At 39.9% G+C, this 21,873-nt stretch overlaps 1 protein-coding gene across 4 annotated transcripts in view; it reads right to left on the bottom strand.

Moving 5' to 3' along the window:
* The window catches only part of ZNF410 (zinc finger protein 410), a 41,489-nt gene extending 20,651 nt beyond the window's left edge, over positions 1-20,838 (bottom strand). For 2 of the 4 annotated variants that reach the window (XR_004299577.1, XM_032405539.1), the window contains exons 1-4: positions 7,944-8,033; positions 6,723-6,858; positions 3,491-3,709; positions 2,099-2,290 (exon numbers count right to left, since the gene is read on the bottom strand). Coding sequence is in view for 3 of the 4 variants with exons in the window: in XM_032405539.1 (XP_032261430.1) it covers positions 2,099-2,290; positions 3,491-3,709; positions 6,723-6,858; positions 7,944-7,976 (580 nt within the window). In the remaining variant the exon portion in view is untranslated. Of the gene's footprint in view, positions 1-2,098; positions 2,291-3,490; positions 3,710-6,722; positions 6,859-7,943; positions 8,126-9,135; positions 9,175-10,470; positions 10,580-20,759 lie in introns of those variants that run through there. The other 2 variants (XM_032405536.1, XM_032405538.1) reach the window with 2 other exon arrangements.
* Between the last annotated feature and the right edge of the window lie 1,035 nt (positions 20,839-21,873).

The raw sequence follows: 21,873 nt of genomic DNA, 5'->3' as shown, positions 1-21,873 counted from the left end.
AAAAAAAAAAAAAAGAAGAAGATAGTAGGAAGGAAAAAATGAAGGGGGGAATCGGAAGGGGAAACTATGGACTCTGAGAAACAAACTGAGGGTTTTGGGGGGGGTGGGTTAGCCTGGTGATGGGTACTGAGGGCACGTATTGCATGAAGCACGGGTGTTATACACAAACAGTGAATCATGGAACACTACATCAAAAATTAATGATGTAATGTATGGTGACTAACATAGTAAAATAAAATTAATAAAGTAGGAAAGTGAAAAAAAAAAAAGAAGTCTGGAGTTCTCTTTGCAGTGACATGGATGGAGCTAGAAACTATTATGCTACGTGAAATAAGTCTGTCAGAGAAGGACAAATACCAGATGATCTCACTCACAGGTGGAATTTTTTTTTTTAAAGATTTTATTTATTTATTTGACAGAGACATAGCGAGAGAGGGAACACAGGCAGGGGGAGTGGGAGAGGGAGAAGCAGGCTTCCCGTGGAGCAGGGAGCCCGATGCGGGGTTAGGGCCCTGGGATCATGACCTGAGCCGAAGGCAGACGCTTAACGACTGAGCCACCCAGGGACCCCTCACAGGTGGAATTAAGAAACAAAAGAGCAAACGGGAAAAAAGAAGAGAGGCAAACCAAGAAACAGACTCTTACCAATAGAAAACAACCAATGGTCACCAGAGGGGAGGTGGGTGAGGGGTGGATGAAATAGGTGATGGAGATTAAGGAATGCACTTGTGATGAGCACCTGGTGTTGAATCACTATATTGTACACCTGAAACTAATATTATGCTGTATGTTAACTAACTGGAATTTAAATAAAAACTTAAAAAAAAAAGAAGTTTAGAGTTCTCTATGTAGAAAAGATTTAGGTTAATGTTTCTAAAACTGGAATATTCTGAAATATTCACAGGGATCCTTGCAAAAGTTTTTAATTTTTGGGGCGCCTGGGTGGCTCAGTTGGTTAAGCGACTGCCTTCGGCTCAGGTCATGATCCTGGAGTCCCGGGATTGAGTCCCGCATCGGGCTCCCTGCTCGGCAGGGAGTCTGCTTCTCCCTCTGACCCTCCCCCTCTCATGCTCTCTCTGTCTCTCTCATTCTCTCTCTCAAATAAATAAATAAAATAAAATAAAAAATCTTTAAAAAAAAAAGTTTTTAATTTTTTATTTTCACTTGCATGGTAATCACAAAATAATCATAAGCATATTCTAGATCATCCAGATGAGCTCCAAACAGCCATGTACCAACATAAGATTTCAGTGCTTAAGCTTGGTTTGTGACAATGATAGTGTGTACCTTAATAATTTGTAGTACCTTAATTGTCACAGATTAAAGAGAAAATATAGAAGCAGCTCTAAAACAAAAAGTATTATGGCATGTTAACATAAGCAAAGGTTGTGCACTGGTTTAGGGGTGGTTTACAGGCATGGTCCTCAAGCTTTAACATGTATTGGAACCACTGAGAGGGCTTACTAAAAGATCGCATGTTTCTGGTTTCAGTAGGATGAGGCCTGAGAATTTGTATTTCTATGTTCCTAGGTGATGCTGATGATTTAAGGACTATATCTGAAAACTACTGGACAGAGAAAAGTGGCACAGAGTTAGTACCGGCATGCTCAACTCAAAAGAAACAGCCCTACAGACTGTTTGGATATTTAAGGTCATATGATGAACTGGTTCCAAAACAAAAGGCAGCGGTGGCAGTTTCAGCAAAACACCATCGTCTGCCAAAATAAAATATTAACTTTATTCTCACTGGTTTTGTAGTTTTATTCCTATTAATTGGTAATACTGTTTTGATTTTATAATGGTATAAAAGTATAGGGAACAGTACAATAAAAACAATTCAAGATAACATCTTGTTTTCCCTTTAAAGGGGCTGTGTACATTATTTAAAGCTGACAACTGAGAATGCTAGTGTTGTTGATTTTGCACATGAATCTGGCATAGCTAAGTTATTTCATAGAAAATAAGACAAACAGTGTACACATTTCTAGGGGTCTGCTCTCACCAATAACTCAGATTCCAGTCAACTCAAAATATGGTCATTGTATTGCCAAAATCCCCACAGAGAATACGGGAAGTGAAAACGTCACAGGGGTCTCACCATTGCTGCTGGTTTTTGCACTCTTTGCCAGCTGTGCGCGAGTAGCAGCAATCAGACTATCATGAGCCAGCTCTTGAACCCGGAGGAACCATGGGATGCTACTGTCCGTGCTCTCACTGGAGAGGAAATCATTCCCTGAATCCTCTGCCTCATCTTGTACAAATACTAAGTGCTCAGCTGAAGAGCCCAGACCTGGAAGAAAGGAGAGGATATGTGAAAGCTACCCATCAAGTTGCCCTTCTATCGGCCCTGGCTCGGATACTTCATGGCCTGAATCAGCTATTCCAGATTTTCACCTCTCACCTCAAGCTTCTGTTCTCCTACTACACTAGGTTATCTATCACCTTTCCACTCCCGGACGACAGGCTTCTCTTTCTTACCTCCTTTGGTTTCAGAGGCAAAGCTGTCCCCCCAGGGTAAGCAAGCTAGTATCCTGACCCTATCCTTCAGTCATCTCTCCGCCATTTGCAAGCCATTCCTCTCTACTGGAGACCTTACAACCTCCCCTTAGAGCCTTTAAATCTGTCTCGCCCATCTTTATCTTTAAAAAGAAGAGAAAATCCCAAGTACTTCTGTAGCTATTTACTGTCTCACAGTCAAGTTTCCTGCAAGCGTAACTTCTAACTTGGGTATCCACTTTCTCACCTGTCATCCACTCCCCACCATGGTTAGAACCCGGCCTCCACCTCTACTACCTCAGTAACAACTGCTCTTGCTCGGGTCACTAGACATACACTCCCCAGTCCTCACCTCATTAGCCCTTCCTGTGGTATTGGCATGATTTACTACCTTTTCTTCTTTAAGACATTTTCCCTCTCTTGGCTTCTCGCATAGCACTCTCCTTCTGTTTTCTTTATCCCTCTCTGGCAGCTCCTCCCCACTCCTCTGTTATTCCCCTCTTAAATGTGTTTTTTCCAGGGTCCCAGATTTGCCTTCTTTTCTGTTTATGCTCCTGAATCAAAGAATCCATGTTCACGGTTTCATACATTTCCTGAATGCTGATAAACCCCAAAACAACTTATTTCACACAAGACATTTCTAGAACTCTGGATTCCTGTTTCTAACTCTCTAAAGAACACCTCCTCATGAATGTCCCTCTGAAATCCCAACATCAACAAGCACAAACTGGAACTAATCATCCTCCCCGCCCAGCCCTGTTCTTGGGCTCACTATCTTGCTGAATGGCACAACCTAATTTCCCAAACAAGAAACTTCTTCCTGAAGTCTGTCTTCTCCCCCTACACATTCAACTGATCACCAGACTATACCAATTCTCTAAAATAATAAAATAATAAGGCTTCTTTCCATTTTAAGTATGACTGGGTTAAATATGCCCCGCCGCCCAGTTTTTTTCTTAAGCATGAGCAGAGTTCAGAAAAAGATAAAGAATACCTGCTCTTGTTAGGTTAAGAAGAATAAAAGAAGTGCTATCACTTGGCTGTAGATCTTGCAACAAGCTGGGAGACTCTGGAGTGGACAAAAACTCCGGGGACTTCTGTGCAGTCTGAGCCCTCGTCTCCTCTCCGTCTGGGCCCACATTCACCTGAAGGCTTCTCAACACAGCCGAGGAAGGGACCTCCTTGGAGGAGTTTGTATGACTTGGAGTATCATCTAGCAAAGGGAAAAGACCACGGCTTTATGTGGCACCTCTCTCCACGGGGCTCACCATTCTGATACACGGCACCGAACACCCCTATCACATCCCTTCTAGGAGCAGCAGCCTTTTTATTTTACAAATACAGAATTTCCCTCAGAAGAGAACAGAGCGATAACTTTAAGTTTTAAAGGGAGTCAGCCAAAATGTGAGGGACAGACTCATTTGACATTTGGATGTACCAACCAACCAACCATCCACATTTGGACATCACAGGCCTTTGTCCTTTCGAGGCCAGAAATCAGTACTTTTCCCTCAAAAAATATAGTTACACAATGAATACTAACTCAAGAATAGGATCTAAATTTTAAATTATTTTTCTTGGGAAGAGATCCCTCCCTTTAATTTTTATAGCATGTATGTGACAGTTCTGTTGAGTCATTAGGGGGAAAAAAACCACAGCCTGAGAAATCACTGAAATTTTATAGAATCATAAATATGTTTCATTATACTTCCGGGTTTACACTGAAATGTAAAGAAATAATTCAGAAGACTTGCTCTCTAGGACTTTATTCTAAGGAAAGGAATGACTTTCCAAAGGTTTTGGTTGCAAAACAAGGAATTACACTATAGCGCTAAAGCACTCAATGTTTTCAGGGGTTTCAGTCATCTTTATAAAAGGCAGATAATTTTTTTTCCTTTTTTTAAGGAAGTTAACAGATATTATAGGAATGAAAGTGGAAGCCTAAGGATAGACAGTACTGCCATTTCAAAGTCTAATGAAATAGTACAATATGAATGTACTTAATGTCACAGAACTGGTTAAATTGTAAGTTTATGTGATTAAAATGGTTAACTGGTTTAAATGGCAAATCTTTAGTTATGTATATTTTATCATACACAAAAAGTTTTTAATGAAGTTCATAGCAGTACTGTTTGTCATAGTAAAACACTGGAAAATAACTAAATATTCATCAACAGTGTCATGGATAAAGAAGCTGTGGTTACACTCATATAACAGAACTCTATACAGCAATGAAACCAACCACAGCTTATACACACAAGGATGAATCTCACAACTATAGAATAACATAAGAAAGGTACAACAATATACATTCATATGATTCCAAGGTCTAAAAACACCTAAGATTAAACTGCATTGCTTAGATCTCAGTGGTTAAACTTGGGAAACAAATATCGGTCAAATAATTGAGGGTAGTGGTGACCTAGGAAGAACAGAGGTTGTCTTTATCAGGGAGGAACCCATGGGGGTTTGGGAGCTGGCAAGGTTCTACTTCTTGATTGGGTGGTGGGTATCTCCTTTATAATAATTCTTCGAAATGTATAAGCACAGGGTTTTATACTTTTCTGTACCTATCACAAATCCCAACTAAAAAGAAAACATATCAGCCATGCATGGAATGATACACACATATTTAAGAGGGAGGGGAATAAAGTTAGGGAGGTATGTGCAGATACATTCGTGTTTGTAATATTATGTTTCATGAGCTGGGAGGTGAGTACATGGGTTTTCACTTATTATTATTGATACTGGTTATCTAAAATATTTTTAATCAGGGTACCTGGCAGGCTCGATCAAAAGAGCATGAGACTCTTGATCTTGGGGTTGTGAGTCTGAGCCCCACAGTGGGTGTAGCGATTACTTAAATGAATAAATAAAAACTTTTAAAAAATAAAATAAAATATTTTTAATCAAAATTAAAACTAAAGTTAATGTAGAAAAGAAGATTAATGATTTTGTTCTTCTTTTCACTTCAATATTGTTAAAATATTTATTAAACAAATTAAAATCAGGAGAGAAAAATTTAAGCCCAATGAAGATCAAAATTCATTAGCACATGGAAATGTATACATATTGAAAATCCATAAGGATTTGGAAAAACTCCAACATACCAGTAGAAAAATAGTAGGAGTTGAACGACAGAAGATGTGCGAAAGCTAGGAACTAGACAGGGAAACCTTAAGTCAACACTGGTTGGTTGAATGTATCTGTCCTTCTTGAATCTTTAAACATTGAAAAAAATTTTAAAGTCACTTCAAAAAAAATCAAAGAAACAGGACATCACTAGAGAACAGTAACTAGAAGACTTTATAATAAGCTGTCACCAATCACCAATAGGTGGTGACCCTCCCCTCCCCTGATTTAACATCAGTATTCCAAATTTTAAATATTCCAATTTCCAGAAAATAAAGAACTTATTGCACCCAAAAATAATGTTCTCCTTGCTAACAGTCAAGGGATAGGATCTCCTTCTCCCTATCCAAAGTTAATCTCACAACTCATGATCAGCATTCTAGTTCCTCCTACCTCTCCTGGAGCCTCCCCACTAATTAGCCACTCTTTCTGTTTGCACCTCTCCAACTGGCTCTTTCCTCTTAGCATAAAACCATCCTCAAATATTTCAGATCTTAAAAAAGAATTCTGCCATCTACTTTATGTCCTTCTCTTTTTCCTTCCCATAGCAGGAGAGCCTTGAGAAAGTGTGGTTACTTCCTCAACTATACTTACCTTGCACTGATACCTCAACCCTCTACAACCTGGCTTTCCATTACCTTTCCATGGAACAGGTCCTGCCAACGTCAATAATGGCCTTGTTGGCCCTATCTCATTGGGACAGTCCCTATCTCATGGGCCTCTTAGAAGCATCTGACACGGTGACTATTCTCTTGAGTTTCATGCCTGCACTCTGTACCAATATTTCTCTTACTGCTCGCCTTTCCTTCTTCCCTCCTTCATAGGCTCTCCTGCTTTACCCTGTATCTTGAATAGGGAGCTCCACATTGGTCTTTTCTTCTCACTCTCACATTTCATGAATGATCCTATCCATTACTATGGCTTAAATTACCAATGCACTTGTTAACTCCTATGGTTGCTTATTCTTCATGATTCCTAGATTTACAGTTTCTATGAGTCAGTTATAAAGTCATTTATCCCATCCCACCAGTATGATAGAGGAGGCTAAGCTCTTAAAACTTGCTTATCTTATTTCTTGTAATCTTAATTTTTACCTGGTAACATTAGCCGACTGCATTCTGAGGCCTCAGTCACCGGAAGGAGGGATAAGCAAGTAATGTCTTTAGCTTCTGATTCTACTAGCCCCTGTCCCAATGGGATGGATGTATTCTGAACAAACTGTACCAGGAGCTGGGTGGGGTTGGGAGGGGAAAGGAGGAAGAGACAATATTGAAAAATACAAGTTGTTAGGAATGAATCTAAACCTCTGAATTTACCAAAAGTTCATAGCGTAATTAAGTCTTTATTGCTTCTTAGTCTCAACCACATTCACAGAAAAACTAAATTAACTACAAAATAACATTTAAAGTTATTTTTATCAAGTGCTCTGTTCTAAAGAAAAGCTGTATTATATTGGCTCATTTAATCCTCATCTTAACCCAGTAAAATTGAACATGTATTTTAAAGATAAGGAATATAAAAAATAAATAAAGATAAGGAATCAAGTTGAAGACATCAAATGACTTATCTAAGGTCACATGACTAGTACAGGAAGTAAGTCTTCAAACTTAACCTGATTCCAAATTCATTGACCTTTCCACTATATGACACAGATGTACTAAAATTAAAGGAAGAGAAATGAATAAAAATTAAAAAATGTTTAGGGGCGCCTGGGTGGCTCAGCGAGGTAAGCCTCCGACTCTTGATCTCAGCTCAGGTCTTAATCTCAGGGTCATGAGTTCAAGCCCCATGTTGGGCTCCACACTAGGCATGGAGCCTACTTAAAAAAATAAATGAAAATAAAATAAATAATAAATAAATAATATTTAAGTCCTCTAATCGCATTTAGAAAGAAAACACTTTCAGATACATACAAAATTAACTGAAAAATGGTTGTGGTAGTAAATATTTATATATGTATATACATATCCACATATATGTCATATATATATAAAATTTTTGTCATTATGTAATTACCTAGATGTATAAGAACTTATACTTACTTAAATAAACATAAAAAGCTATAGGTAAAAAAGAGTTTTTAAATCTTTGAAAAAGTACTTAGTGACAGAAAAAGTAATAAACTAGTAGTTACGACCAAAACCATATGGCCCACAAAACCTAAAATATTTACTATCTGGCTCATTCCAGAAGTTTACTGACTTCCTGAACTAAAGACAAACCTCGGAAGATAGCCCACAAAAAAATATAAATAAATAGATAGATAGATAGATAGATAGATAGATAGATAGATAGATAGCACTGCCTGGGCTCACCTCTGGTTTGGATTCTAACTCATCTGATAACATTGATTCAGCTTCCAAATCCTGTAGCTGTTCAGGGACAGGTTAAAAATTTAATTCAGAGTCAATGACACTTTCCTGTTATGCTCATATTCCTCTACGAAATGCTATGCTTTTCCTGTAAGATGCTGTGCTGGGTGGGTAATCAATTTAGCCTAAAAAAGGATGAGAGAGAGAGAGAGAATTAGAGTAGTAGAAAAATGTAGCTAAATAAACAAAGGCACTTCTCCACATATCTGAAAATCACAACAAGCAAGCAAATAAAGAATTCAGCCCAAAACACTTGTTTTAAAATAGAACAAGCCCAACAGATGTCAAAATCCATTAAAAGTTGTACTTCATAGAATTTCTACTTCTAATAATCTATTTTAAGAAAAGGTCTTAAAAATAGAAAAATTATATGCCCAAAGAACTTCATGTTAGCATCTATAATAATAAACAACTGCAAGCAAGATATAAATACACATATATACCCAACACTTAGGGAATGTTTAATTAGGTTATGGCACTGTCACTTAAAAATATGGTTATAAAAATAATGCAACAACAAGAAGTGCCAATGACATGTTAAATTACAAAAACAAAATACAAAATTATATACTTGTTATTATTAAAACTAATTAAGATATGAATAGAAAAAAGTAAAAGGAAATTAATACAACTATGATAGTAACTATATTAGGTGGCAGGCTGGTATGACTTATTTTTCTTTTCTCAATTTCCTCATCTTTCTAAAAGTAGTTATACAGTCAAAATCTGAACAGTGTTTCCCAAAAGTAGTACCCTTGGGACCCTGATGTAGCTATTCTCCCCCCATAATTAAAATTCTTACTTTCTTATCGTTTAGTTTTTTCAGACTTTTGACAAAAGAGTCCACTGTATTTTGTACAATTGTTGCTAAAATTGGGAGCACTACCGTATACAAAGTAATTACAGAGTGTAAAATGTACCCAGGATGGGAGTTTTCAATTAATACCAAAGTGACTGGAAAGTTAGAACAAGGCAGGCTTTACTCTACAAAAAAGGCATTTAGAAGTTCCTGAATAAATGTTTATTGTCCTGTTGGTTCCTTCCTCTCCCCCTTGCTAGCTTCCAGAAATCCTCACTTTCATCATAAAAAAATAACAATTCACAAGATGTAAATGAAAGTGTCCTTTTGGGGCACCTGGGTGGCTCAGTTGTTAAGCGTCTGCCTTCGGCTCAGGTCATGATCCCAGGGTCCTGGGATCGAGCCCCACATTGGGCTCCCTGCTCCGCGGGAAGCCGGCTTCTCCCTCTCCCGCTCCCCCTGCTTGTGTTGCCTCTCTTGCTGTCTCTCTCTCTGTCAAATGGATAAATAAAATCTTAAAAAAAAAAAAAAAAAGTGTCCTTTTATTTAAGTTTCCCACATAAAATCAAGGATCATAAATCTCTAACTTTTCCTTTACCATACGTTTTTCTTATTCAAGCTCTGTACATAATAGTTCAATGTTGTTTATTCATCCCTCTTTTCCACAGAGGAAGGAACCAAGGTTCAGTGCATCACTTGCTCAAGTTATTAAGTCGCAGAACCAGGACTCCCACCCACAGAGCAGGTTGGCATGAATAGTGATTACTTCTATCTACTTATATCTATCTACGTCTGACCTTGAAACACCAGGGTGTAAGAATTCCTTCTCCCCAATTCCAGTTCATCTCAAGAAGCCAAGAAATAACCAAATATTTGTTTAGGTTATTCTTAAGGTTCCTCAAACTCTGAGTTTCCAGGAATGTAAAATCTCTAAGAAACTAAACAACTATTTGCTGCCCTTTATATTCGTTAGGTTTCTTAGAAACCAATGATGCTCCCTGCGTTTCCATTATCCTTACCTAATGAAAAATGAAAAAAAAAAAAAAAATGAAGTTTATGAATAAGTGCACTGAACAAGGGAAAAATCATATACCAGATCTTAGATACTTTTGCGAAGCTGTATTAACAATTTAAAGAAGGAAGCTGCCACCTCTCTTATAGTTTAAGAGCCACCTCTAGATCACCATTTCTCAAGGGTCCATGGTTATCTATGATATCTTATATCTTTTTATTTTAGTGTCTTCATTTCAGTGATAATTTTTCAAAAAAATAACACAAGCATTTTCTGGAACAAATAGGTATCCATATTATAACTGAGTTCTGCCCAAATCTGTTGCCCATGTTTGTGGTTTGTATGTGCACTAAACTAAAGAGAGACTAGTAGGTAGGATGGGCGCCTGGGTGGCTCAGTTGGTTAAGCGACTGCCTTCGGCTCAGGTCATGATCCTGGAGTCCCTGGATCGAGTCCCGCATCGGGCTCCCTGCTCAGCAGGGAGTCTGCTTCTCCCTCTGACCCTCCCCCTCTCATGTGCTTGCTCTCTCTCATTCTCTCTCTCTCAAATAAATAAATAAAAAATCTTTAAAAAAAAAAAAAAAAAAAGAGAGACTAGTAGGTAGGATAGAGTAGCACAGGCAGGCAGTACCTTATCAAGTGTACTGTGTGAATCTCACCTTTAACACAGCAACTCGCTATGTATATCAGCCGGAAGTGTGATGGCAAATATGCAATTAAATTTGTTTCTATCCTCAATTCCCATTATCATTTAACAGGTTTCAAAAACTGCAATGCAATTTTTAAATAACAGTTTCAATGAGATATAATTCATATACCATACAATTCACTCAAAGAGTACAGTTAAATTGTTTTTAGTATATTCACAGAGTTGTGTAACCACAACCACAATCAATTTTACAACAATTTCATCACCCCAAAAAAGAAACCCTGTACCTATCAGCAATCACTCCCCATTTCTTCCCAACCCCCACCCCAACCAGGCCTAGGGAACCACTAATTTCTGTCTCTTATGGATTTGCCTATTCTAAACATTTCATATAAATGGAATTATACATGTGATCTTTTGTGCTTGACTGCTATCACTTAGCATAATGCTCCCAAGGTCCAGCCGTCTTGTAGCATGAATCGGTACTTAATTTCTTTTTATTGCCAATAATATTCTATTATATGGATATACATTTTATTTATCCATGTACCACTTAATGGACATTGGATTATTTCTACAATTTGGCTATTATGAATAATGCTGCTATGAACATTTATGTACAAGTTTTTGAGTAGACATATGTTCTTACTCTTTTGGATATACACCTAGATGTGGAATTGCTAGGTCATATGGTTTAACCTCTTGAGGAATTACCAGGCTGTTTTCTGCACCATTTCATAATCCCACAAGCAGTGGATTTCTCTACGTTCTCACCAACACATTATTATAGCCCTGCTAGTAGGTGTGAATGGTAACTCATTGTGGTTTTGAGTTGCATTACCTGATGGCTAATGATATTGAGCATCTCTTCATGTGTTTATAGACCATTTGTACATCTTTTTAGGAGAAATACTTATTCAGATCACTGGCCCATTTTTTAAATTGAGTTGTCTTTTTTATTATTGAGTTGTAAGAGTTCTTTATATATTCTAGATACAAGCCCCTTATCAGATATCTGATTTGCACAAACTTCCTCCCATTCTGTGTGTTCTCATTTGCAACACAAATCTTATCTTCATTTGAACAAGGCAACTCTAACTCTGACAATACGTCTATCAATACCACATTAAAATTGGCATTCAAGGACTTCTAGTCAGTTTTGGTTACATGTGAGAACCCATTATCACATGCTGCTTAACAATGTCTTGACATTTTAAATACATACCTTGTATGATATTCTCTGCATAGTATTACTAAAGTTAAAATGTAGAAACAGAGGAAATATATTATTGAATCCAAGGCTAAATCTTCCCACTATTAAGTTCAACATTAAGTACCGCATTTCAGCAAAACGACATCCCTACCAAATAATATGAATGTTATTTTGAATTTTGTTTTATGGTGTGGTTTACAACTGTATACTTATTCATAAAGATATAAATCATGGCAACAACTGATATAACTAAACTGAACTACCTACATGGTTCCCTAGAGCCATCAAAACATCAGACTGCTAATACTGTAATAAATTTGTATGGTGGTAGATGGCAACTACCCTCATCCTGGTGAGCACTGAGTAGTGTATCAAATTGTGGTAATGTGTCAAATTGTCAAATCATTATGTTGTACACCTGAAACTAATTTAACATTGTATGTCAACTATTCATCAATTAAAAATATATATTAGACTGCTTAAAGAAAACAATCTTGGTTCAGCATGTTAATTTTTTTTTAAAAATCCACTGACCCTACCACTGTTATTACTGAATTATTTGTAAACTTAGTTTTGATCTTGTAGTTGATTAAGAGCTACTGGGAGCTTCAGCATAGAAGGATAAGAATTACTACCTAGCTTTATGTCAAAGTATATTTAGAGTAATCATAATAAAAATTTGCCAGTATGGGGGCCAATATAGTGTCCAATGCAATGTTCTTCCTTTAAATGCAATTTGCATGACAGTGGAGTGAAAGGCACGGCTCTTACTCAAAAGGAAGCTTTTTTTTTTTTTTAAGATTTTATTTATTTATTTGACAGAGAAATAGAGAAAGAACACGAGTAGGCAGAGCAGCAGGCAGAGGGAGAGGAAGAAGCAGACTCTCTCCACTGAGCAGGGAGCCCGATGCGGGGCTTGAGCCCAAGGACCCTGGGATCATGACCTGAGCCGAAGGCAGCCACTTAACTGACTGAGCCACCCAGGTGTCCCAAAAGGAAGCTATTTTTAAGGTAATTATGGGTCTCAAGGAGATTTCTTCCCAGGCTTTCTTATGCTATTAATTAAGAGACTAGAAATGCAATACTGAGTGGTCACCCCAAATTCTTGAATGTGAACATATTTGTTCCTTTTTTTTTTTTATCTTTACCTGGTAGACAGGCAAAATTTATACCCTTTCCTTTCAAATTAGAAAAATTACTAATTTAGCCCCATAAATAATAAGAGATAATGACATTTAACTATCAGCAGCCAAGGGTAGGCCCATCAAATCGTATTTTCCACAAATCATAAATAAGGCATCTTGGCTGTGGATAAAGAGTTCATAACAAAACAAAATGATCTCAGACACCCAAGGATTGGTCTAATAATTATTATTAATAAATATGAAATAAGTAGTTCTAGTCAGACCCTTTTTTTCCTCTACTCATGGCAACAACAGGATTCTACTGTGTGCATGGTTCCCTATGGCCACCAAAGCACATTAGACTGCTTACAGAAAATTACCTTGGTCTAGCAGAAATTCTGTTTTTTAGAAATCCACTAACCCTGCCAATGTTATTATGTTAACAGCTAATAATAGCAGAAAATGTTAATATGTTATCCCATAGTCAGCCTTAGGGTTAAAAAGAATGCAGGCAATACAAACCTTTGCAATGAACCAAAGCAAAGAACACAGGAAGCCCTGAAAAGTTCTGTAAATTGGTAACAAAAGAACTCATCGCAAAAGTAAAGCAGATTTAAGACAATAGCAATCTCTATGATCTAGACCATCCTGAGAACAATTCTCTTTCTGTTTTTAGCCAAATAAACAAATCCTGAGAACCGAAGTCTGATTAACTGCATTCTTCTTCTACAGTACACTCAATATCATCCAGCAAATTATGCATTAAGTAGCTGAACAAGTTAAATAAAGAAGCTGAAATATGTTTATTTAAAAAAAAAATCCAAGGTCTCTAAAACAGAAATCTAAATTCTCCCTCTGATTTTTGGTTGAGACCTAGGCAGGCTACTCATCTTCCGGACCCCAGGAAATTCATCTGAAATACAGATGAAACAAATCTACCCTAGGATTATTTATGTATCAGTCAATAGAAATAATTCAAAAATTCTTCAGAAACAAAGCTCTGCATAAGTGCTTAAGAAACAAGTAAATAGGGCGCCTGGGTGGCTCAGATGGTTAAGCATCTGCCTTCAGCTCAGGTCATGATCCCAGGATCCTGGGAGTCGCATGGGGCTCCCTGCTCAGTGGGGAGTCGTCTTCTCCCTGTGCCCTTCCTCCCCCCCCCACCCCCACCCACCACCACTCCTGCTCTCTAGCTCACTCTCTCGCTCCAATAAATAAATAAAATCTTTTAAAAAAAGAAACAAGTAAATGTTTCAAATGCTTTGTATACTCTAAAAGATTAAGAAATGCGCCTGGCTGGCTCAGTTGGTAGTGTGTGTGACTCTTGATCTTGGGGTTAGTTCCAGCCTCCCGTTGGGTGCAGAGATTACTTAAAATAAAATCTTAAAGAAAAGAAAAGAAAAGAAAAGAAAAGAAATCTGCCTTTTATTACTGAGTCCAAATTCCCTATAAAGCAGTGGTTTTCAAACATTTTGACTGCAAATCACAGTAAGATACATTTTCCATCATACCCCAGAGAATGAAAATACTCACTAAGACACATACAAGTAACACATTTTCATGAAACAATACTAGCCTATGCTAATCTCATGCACTCTGACTTTTTAAAAATAAAACTCACTAAACTGATCTCAAAAGCTACTTAACAGATTACATTCCAAAGACTGGAAAACAGTATAAAATATCTTCAAAAGTCTAAAATACATATGTTAAACAGAGACTCAGCCATAAAACGTAAAGCCATTGATATAAACCTATATATATATATATATATATATATATATATATATATATATATATATTAAAATCAGCAATTATCATTGATCAGAGTCTCGGGGAAACTGAAATTACTTGAATCCTTACACAAGACAGGAATTAGTGGTAACACCAAGTTAGGAGGGTAGAAATGGCCTAAGACTAATGCAGGCTACATGGAGAGATACTGGGTGGGAGAACGAAGCCAAAATAAACTAAACAAGCAACAGGAGAACAGAGCTGACACGGGTGGTACCCTGCCTCAGTCCTGACTGCCACACAGAAGGGAGTGTATTCCAAAGGGAAAGATGACCAGGGGCTTTTAGTGCTCTGCCTCAAGAAAGAACAGAACATCATTGTGTCAACTTCTCAAAAGCAATGTGATTCCACCCTAGGAAAACAAAGCCTAGAATATCAGTACTACTCTTACTTTAGGGAGGTAGAAAATGCCTTGACCTTGACCCACTTTCAGAAAGAAGGGGGGGTGAGAAAAAAGAGGGAAGAAATGTCCCCCAATTGGTAACCAATTTGCTTCTCAGTTCCCTCCATATCTACCTGTGGCTGACCACAAATATAGACCCAAACAATGCTTCACTAAAGATGAAAAAAACTAAAACAAAAATTCTACTAATGGTAGGGAATTACCATGCTCAAAAATTAAAATTAAAATTAAAAAAAGAACAGTTTAGGGGCGCCTGGGTGGCTCAATTGTTAAGAGTCTGCCTTCGACTCCAGGTCATGATCCCAGGGTCCTGGGATAGAGCCCCGCATCCGGCTCCCTGCTCAGCGGGAGGCCTGCTTCTCCCTCTCCCACTCCCCCTGCTTGTGTTCCCTCTCTCGCTGTCAAATAAATAAATAAAATATTTTTTAAAAAGGGAAGGAAGGAAGAAAGGAAAGAAAGAAAGGAAAGAAAGGAAGAAACGAAGAAACGAAGAAAGAAAGAAAGAAAGAAAGAAAGAAAAAGAACTAACGGTTTAAATTTTGGTATAAAACAGGAGTCCTGGGACCGGATGCCTGGGTGGCTCAGTGGGTTAAGTGTCGGGGTGGGGAGCCTGCTTCTTCCTCTGCCTGCAGCTCCCCCTGCTTGTACTCACTCTCTCTCTCTGACAAATAAATAAATAAAATTTAAAAAAAGTCCTAGGGAAAGAAAAACAAAGTAACTAGGGACGCCTGGGTGGCTCAGTCCCTGAAGCATCTGCCTTCGGCTCAGGTCATGATCCCAGGGGCCTGGGATCGAGTCCTGCATCAGGCCCCTTGCTCAGCGGAGAGCCTGCTTCTCCCTCTGCCCGCCGCTCCTACTTGTGCGTGCAATCTCTCTGACAAATAATCTTAAAAAAAAAAAAAAAAAACCCAAGTTAACTTTTTATATCCCTATCTAGCATATTATGGACGTTGATTAAATTCTAACAACAAAGTGGTAACAGGTACTAGTGAGAGAAACTTGGATTGGAGAACTGTGAAGCCAGAATGAATCTTAGAAACTATAGGATTCATCCTGGGCCTTCCCTCTTCCTTCCCAGGATCTGCTGAGGTGTTCCATTCCCACAGCCCTCATTTTTATTCCAGTCACCTCACCATTTCTCTGCAATCCTTCAGAGCCAAATTTATCAAGAGACTTGTCTCCACTTTCAAATCTCCAATCACTATCCAATCCCATCACTTCACCAGAACTTCTCTTACAAAGGTTACCAAAGATCTTCATGTTACCAAATCCGAGGGACACTTAACAGCCCCAATCTTACTTGACCTTTGTAATGAACAACTATTGTTTTTAATTGTCACACATTCATTTCCCCTGCTTGGGTGACAGATCTACATTATGTCTGGGGATCCACCCCTCCCCCACTGGATACATCCTTGGTTGAGACTATAGATTAAGGTGTTCTTTTCTTCACTGGCCAACTGTTGGACACTTGACCCATACTGAACAAATCAGACACTTTTCCTCAGAATGTGAATTCTCAAAGAAGTAACAAGGGCTGAAAACTGCTGCAGCAGCCCATTCATGCCAGTAATGCTGCTAGCAGCCTCCCCTAGAGCTGCTCCGATTCCTGTCCTTCATGAAGCCAGGGCCTTCATCATTTCCTTTGATCCCATGAGCTGCCCACATCCTTGTTATAAATTCCTCTTCTGAAGCAAACTGGTCACTTGCAACCAGAGCCATAACTGGTATCCCTTAGAAGCACTGCCTCCTTCCTCCAACACTTTACTTATACTCTCTGCTTCCAAGATACATGCTCCTCATTTCACTCTTTCATCATTGCCATTTCTCCAGTTTCCTTTGGTAACTCCTATACTCTTTCTGTACTCAGCCTCTAAATATTAATATTCCTCAGGATAATATTCAGGCTCTCTTTTCTTGCTACATTCTCCTCCTAGTGTAAGCTTACGGCTTTAAATGATACAGTCTCCAATTTTTTTAAAGTTTTTATTTAAATTCCAATTAGTTAACATACAGTGCAATATTAGTTTCAGGTATATAATAGCTATTCAACACTTCCATACAACACCTGGTGCTCATCACCAAAATTTTTATCTACAGCCCAGATAACTCCTTTGAGCTGCAGACTTGCATATACAATTGCTTACCTGACATCTCTACTTAACATTTTAATTTGATATCTCAAATTTAACACGTCCAAAATGAATTCTCTTCCAAGCCTGTTTCCCATCACACTCTGCCAGCCCCACTCACCACAACCCTCCACTCAAGACGAGACCACTATTCACCCCATTTAGGAGTCATTTTTATTACTTTCCTTCCTTTGCTCCCAATATCCAGTCCAGCTGCAAGTCCTACTGAGACATCAAATCCACCTACTTCTATCTCTACTGTCACCACCCTATTTCAGGCCACCATCAATACTTGTCCTAAACTACTGTTAGTGCCACCTAACTGGTCTCCCTGCTTCTACTCTTGCCTCCATCCATTCTATTCTCTTCACAGTAGTAAATACCATCTTAAAATGTGAGTTCTATTATTATCACTCACCTGCTTGAAACTCTTTACTTGGCTTCCCAATGCACCTACACAAAATCCAAACCCCTTATCCTGGCCTGTGAGAACCTTATGTGATCCACTCGTGCTTCTCCAAAAACACTCTAACAGTCACTCTCCCTTATGTGCTCACCAAGCTTCAGCCATCTTAGTTCCTTGAACAAATTAAACTCTTTCTGATGTTAGGGATGTGCACATGTCATTTCCTCTACCTTGGAACGCTTTTACCTTTCTCTCCATTGGTTAGCTCTTTTTCATTCTTCTGGGCTCTGCTTAACTATCAACTCATTTAGAGAGGCTTTGTCTGATCACCTTATCCAAAGAAGATTCCCCATACTTCCACCTTTATTCTCTATCTCTGCTGTTTCTAATTCCTTTCTTTTTTTTTTTTTAAGATTTTATTTATTTGTCAGAGAGAGAAAGAGCACAAGCAGAGGGAGGGGCAGGCAGAGGGAGAAGCAGGCTCCCAGATGAGCAAGGAGCCTGATGTGGGACTCAGGACCCTGGGATCATGACCTGAGCCGAAGGCCGACACTTATCTGACTGAGCCACCCAGGTGTCTTGCTGTTTCTAATTCCTTTGGTTTTATATAGTATTCACTTTGTGTCTGGCTTACCCTGTAAATTGTAAGCTCCATAAACAAGGGCAGGAACTAGTCTGTCTTGGTCACAACTTTACCTTCCACTACCTAGCACTGTGCCTGGCAAAGTATTATATGTAATTCATAAGGAATTTAGGCCTCCGAGTCATTTCTGATACTGTGAAGCCCTAAAGTTGGCTTTACTATGAGATTTAAGGGCTTCCATACAAACTTCCCTGCAAGCACCTAGTAAGCACTGAATAAATATCTGTACAGTGAACGAATGACATGCAAATAATACCGAAATTTTTGTCTCTACTCCTCTTCTGAACTCCAAATTTTCATTTCTAACTTCTTATCTCCCCACGGATATCCATCTCAAACCTAACAATGTCCAAAATCGAGATTATCATCTCTACCACCAAACTTTTTCTTCTTCCTGTATTACCCATTTCAATTATTGCCCAATCTTCTTCCCACTCAGCCGCAAATTCTAGGTCTTTAACAATGTCTCTCATCCTCCATATTTAAATAACCCCAGTAGTTCTGATTCCCCAAATTTATTCCTCTTGTAATACCCTGTTTAGGTCTCATTATCTTTCAACTACACTATTAAAACAGGCTTCTAACTGGTCACCCTGCCCTAAAAATTCCCCCTTTCAATCCACCTTTTAATGCAGCCACTTGAATTATCTTTCCAAAACAGAAATGCTTATGTTAGTTACTCCACTCACTCAAAATTCAGTGCCTCAGAATACTAGTCAAATTCCTAAGCATGGCATTTCAAATATTCTACAATATATCCTCAAATACTGTTCCAGTTACAGCACTGTCCATATTCTCCAATTAACCCTTTACTCCATCCCACATGGACTGGCTTTTGGAATGAACACCAGCCTATTTCAGTGCTCAAGTCTTTGCTTAGAATAGTTCTTCGACCAGTAATAAACACTCCCGGGGCGCCTGGGTGGCTCAGTCGTTAAGCGTCTGCCTTCGGCTCAGGTCATGATCCCAGGGTCCTGGGATCAAGCCCCGCATCGGGCTCTCCGCTCAGCGGGAAGCCTGCTTCTCCCTCTCCCACTCCCCCTGCTTGTGTTCCCTCTCTGGCTGTCTTTCTCTCTGTCAAATAAATAAAAATCTTTAAAAAAATAATAATAATAAATAAATAAATAAACACTCCCAATCCAGCTGTGATATTTTGAAATCCTTTCCAGCCTTTACAATACAACTCAAGGGGCGCCTGGGTGGCTCAGTCGGTTAAGCAAGTCGGGCTCCTTGCTCAGCAGGCAGCCTGCTTCTCCCTCTGCCTCTGCCTGCCGCTCCCCCTGCTTGTGCTCTCTATCTCTCTCTGTGTCAAATAAAAATAAATAAAATCTTAAAAAAAAAAAAAAAAACAACTCAAATGCCATCCTCCACTAAGACATCCCTCAAATCAAAACAAATCTGTCCTTTTCTTTGGTGTTTTCGCAACACAGTTTCACCTCTCTTTAGCAACTACTCCATCCCGCCTTGGCTGTTAGTCTACATGCATATTTTTTTCACCGGTTAAGGTCGTTGAATTTATTCATTCTAACGCTCATTAACCTAGTACGATGCTTTGAACAAACTAAGCATTCAGAAAGTATCTGCTGAATAAATAGGTAAGCCTCTTCACCTACACAGGAGGAACAAAAGCACTAGAGATCAAGTAACTTGTCAAAAATCAAACATGTACTTAAATCAAGAATTCTTAAAAATTAGAACCTAAATCTTCCGTTCAGTTGACTTTACTCTGTCCACACTAAGATAACACAAAGTGGAATTTCTCACTCCCTAACAACAAAATGCCACTGACTCTATTTCAAAATGTTTCTTTTACTCTCCTTGCAAATATGTTACATTGACCCATGTGCCAAAGTGATGAAGTACAAATTCTTAAGTCCCAGGTTAGTAATATTTAACTTCCAAATGGTGCCTAAATGCATTTCAGGCCTCATGAGCAAGTAGGATAAACTTTAATAAACTAACTCCATTCCTTCCTCTGAAGAAACTTCAGAGGATAAATTCAACCGGCGAACGCATACGGGCTGTAAACACAGCCCACAGCCTCGCCTTGAAATGACAGGCGAAGGAGAAGCCAGCAGCCAAGCCCCTCAGAGCCGGCAGCCTTCCTTCTTCTAGACCCAGGAAATAAGTGGACGTATGAAAGAGGGTAGCTCTGGGCTGAAATATCCAGGGCAGAGTCCTCTTGGCATCCTCTTTCCCCTTCCGCAAAGGCCTTAGTGTAGGGCCCCAAGGCCCGCGGGCAGGGCCCGGCTGCGGGTGCAGTCCAGCAGCCCCTGCCCTTAGGGACTCGCTGCTGACTCCAGCTTTCTCAGGACCGTCTTGTTCCTAAGTCCCTACCCCCAAAACCAAGCAAAGGAGCAATCACATCAGCCCCAACGCCGCGAGGGGAAGGGCCGAAGCCATAGGGCTTCAGACCCGCCGCTCCCGGGCCCGCCAGATCTGGGAGGGGTGCCCAAGGGGGGCGGTCTCCCTGTCCTCTCCGAAGGCGAACTCGGCCCGAGCCCCTGAGGAGCCGGTACTGGCTCCCTCCCTCTCGGGGACCACCTAGCTGCGCGGGTGTGGCCTGGCCCAGCCCGGAGCTCACCTTCCCGTCCGGGGCAGCCTGCTAGCCGTCAGGCGGTCCCGAATTCCGTCCACACACAGCGTCTTCCGGCTCCCGCCGGAAGCAGCGGCAGCGCGGGACAGGAAGTTTGGCCGGCCCCCAACGCTCACACCCACTCGCTCGCCCCAGGCAGGACCTCGGCGGCCCGGCGCGGGGTTCCGCCCGAGGCGTAGAGGGAGGGAAGGTGGGCGGGGGCCGGGCTGTCTGCGCAGGGCCGGGCCCCCGGACGCTAGGAGCTGTGGTCTCCTGACCCCTATTCATTCCGGGCCTTGGGGCCCCAAGATCTGCGAAGCCCAAAAAACGGGGTCAGTTCATTCCAGCCGTGACGTCACTGCTTCCTTGCAGCAGCAGATGGGGTAGTTTTTCCTGTCAGCTGAGAGCAGAACTAGTTACAATGGAGGCCAGCGAGAAAGAGAGCACTACTTCAACATTTACCAAAGTTCTCACTGAAGAGGACCTCAAAGCTTCGCTGCCTGAGAAGGTTCCCTTGCAGAATCTAGTTCTGCATTCCATTCGGGACGGGGTAAGAATTGAGACTCAGGTGTACAACTTTTCTTCTAATATGAATTCCCTTGAGTCTGGATTCCCTATATGAGGATGGAAAGAGCTCTCGAATATCCACACTGGGGACTAGAACACTTGAATTCCAGGCTGGATGCCACCACGTTAGAGCTTTATGCGGTTGAGACTTTTTTGAAATTACTAATTTTTAAATACTTGCTGTGTGCCAAAGGATGAGGAACTCAGTTACTAAGATAGTGGCAGTGGGAATTAAAGGAGTTCTCGAAGGCATTTTCAAGGGTGACAGGCCTGACGACAGGCATCTGAATGAGTGAAGGAGTATTAGTTTGGGTGCGCAATGGTGATTTAAAAACAAAGTAGAAACACGTAAGAGGAAGGTAATTCCTCTTTAGATAAACAGTTTATCCCGGGTGCCAACAGGATATTTTACTTGGGTGGTCCTAAGCTCAAGTAAGAGGTCAGAAATAGAGATGCAGATTTGGGAGTTATCAACATACAACGCTCTCTGGAGATGAAATGGTCCAGGAAAGGTATATAAAAGAAGAGGACACTGAGGTCAACTGGAGTGACTGAT

This window comes from Phoca vitulina, unplaced genomic scaffold (assembly GCF_004348235.1).
Source record: "Phoca vitulina isolate PV1807 unplaced genomic scaffold, GSC_HSeal_1.0 scaffold7, whole genome shotgun sequence".
Lineage (NCBI taxonomy): Eukaryota > Metazoa > Chordata > Mammalia > Carnivora > Phocidae > Phoca > Phoca vitulina.
The sequence above is the reverse complement of the archived record's forward strand: the minus strand, read 5'-3'. Positions and strand labels throughout refer to the sequence as shown.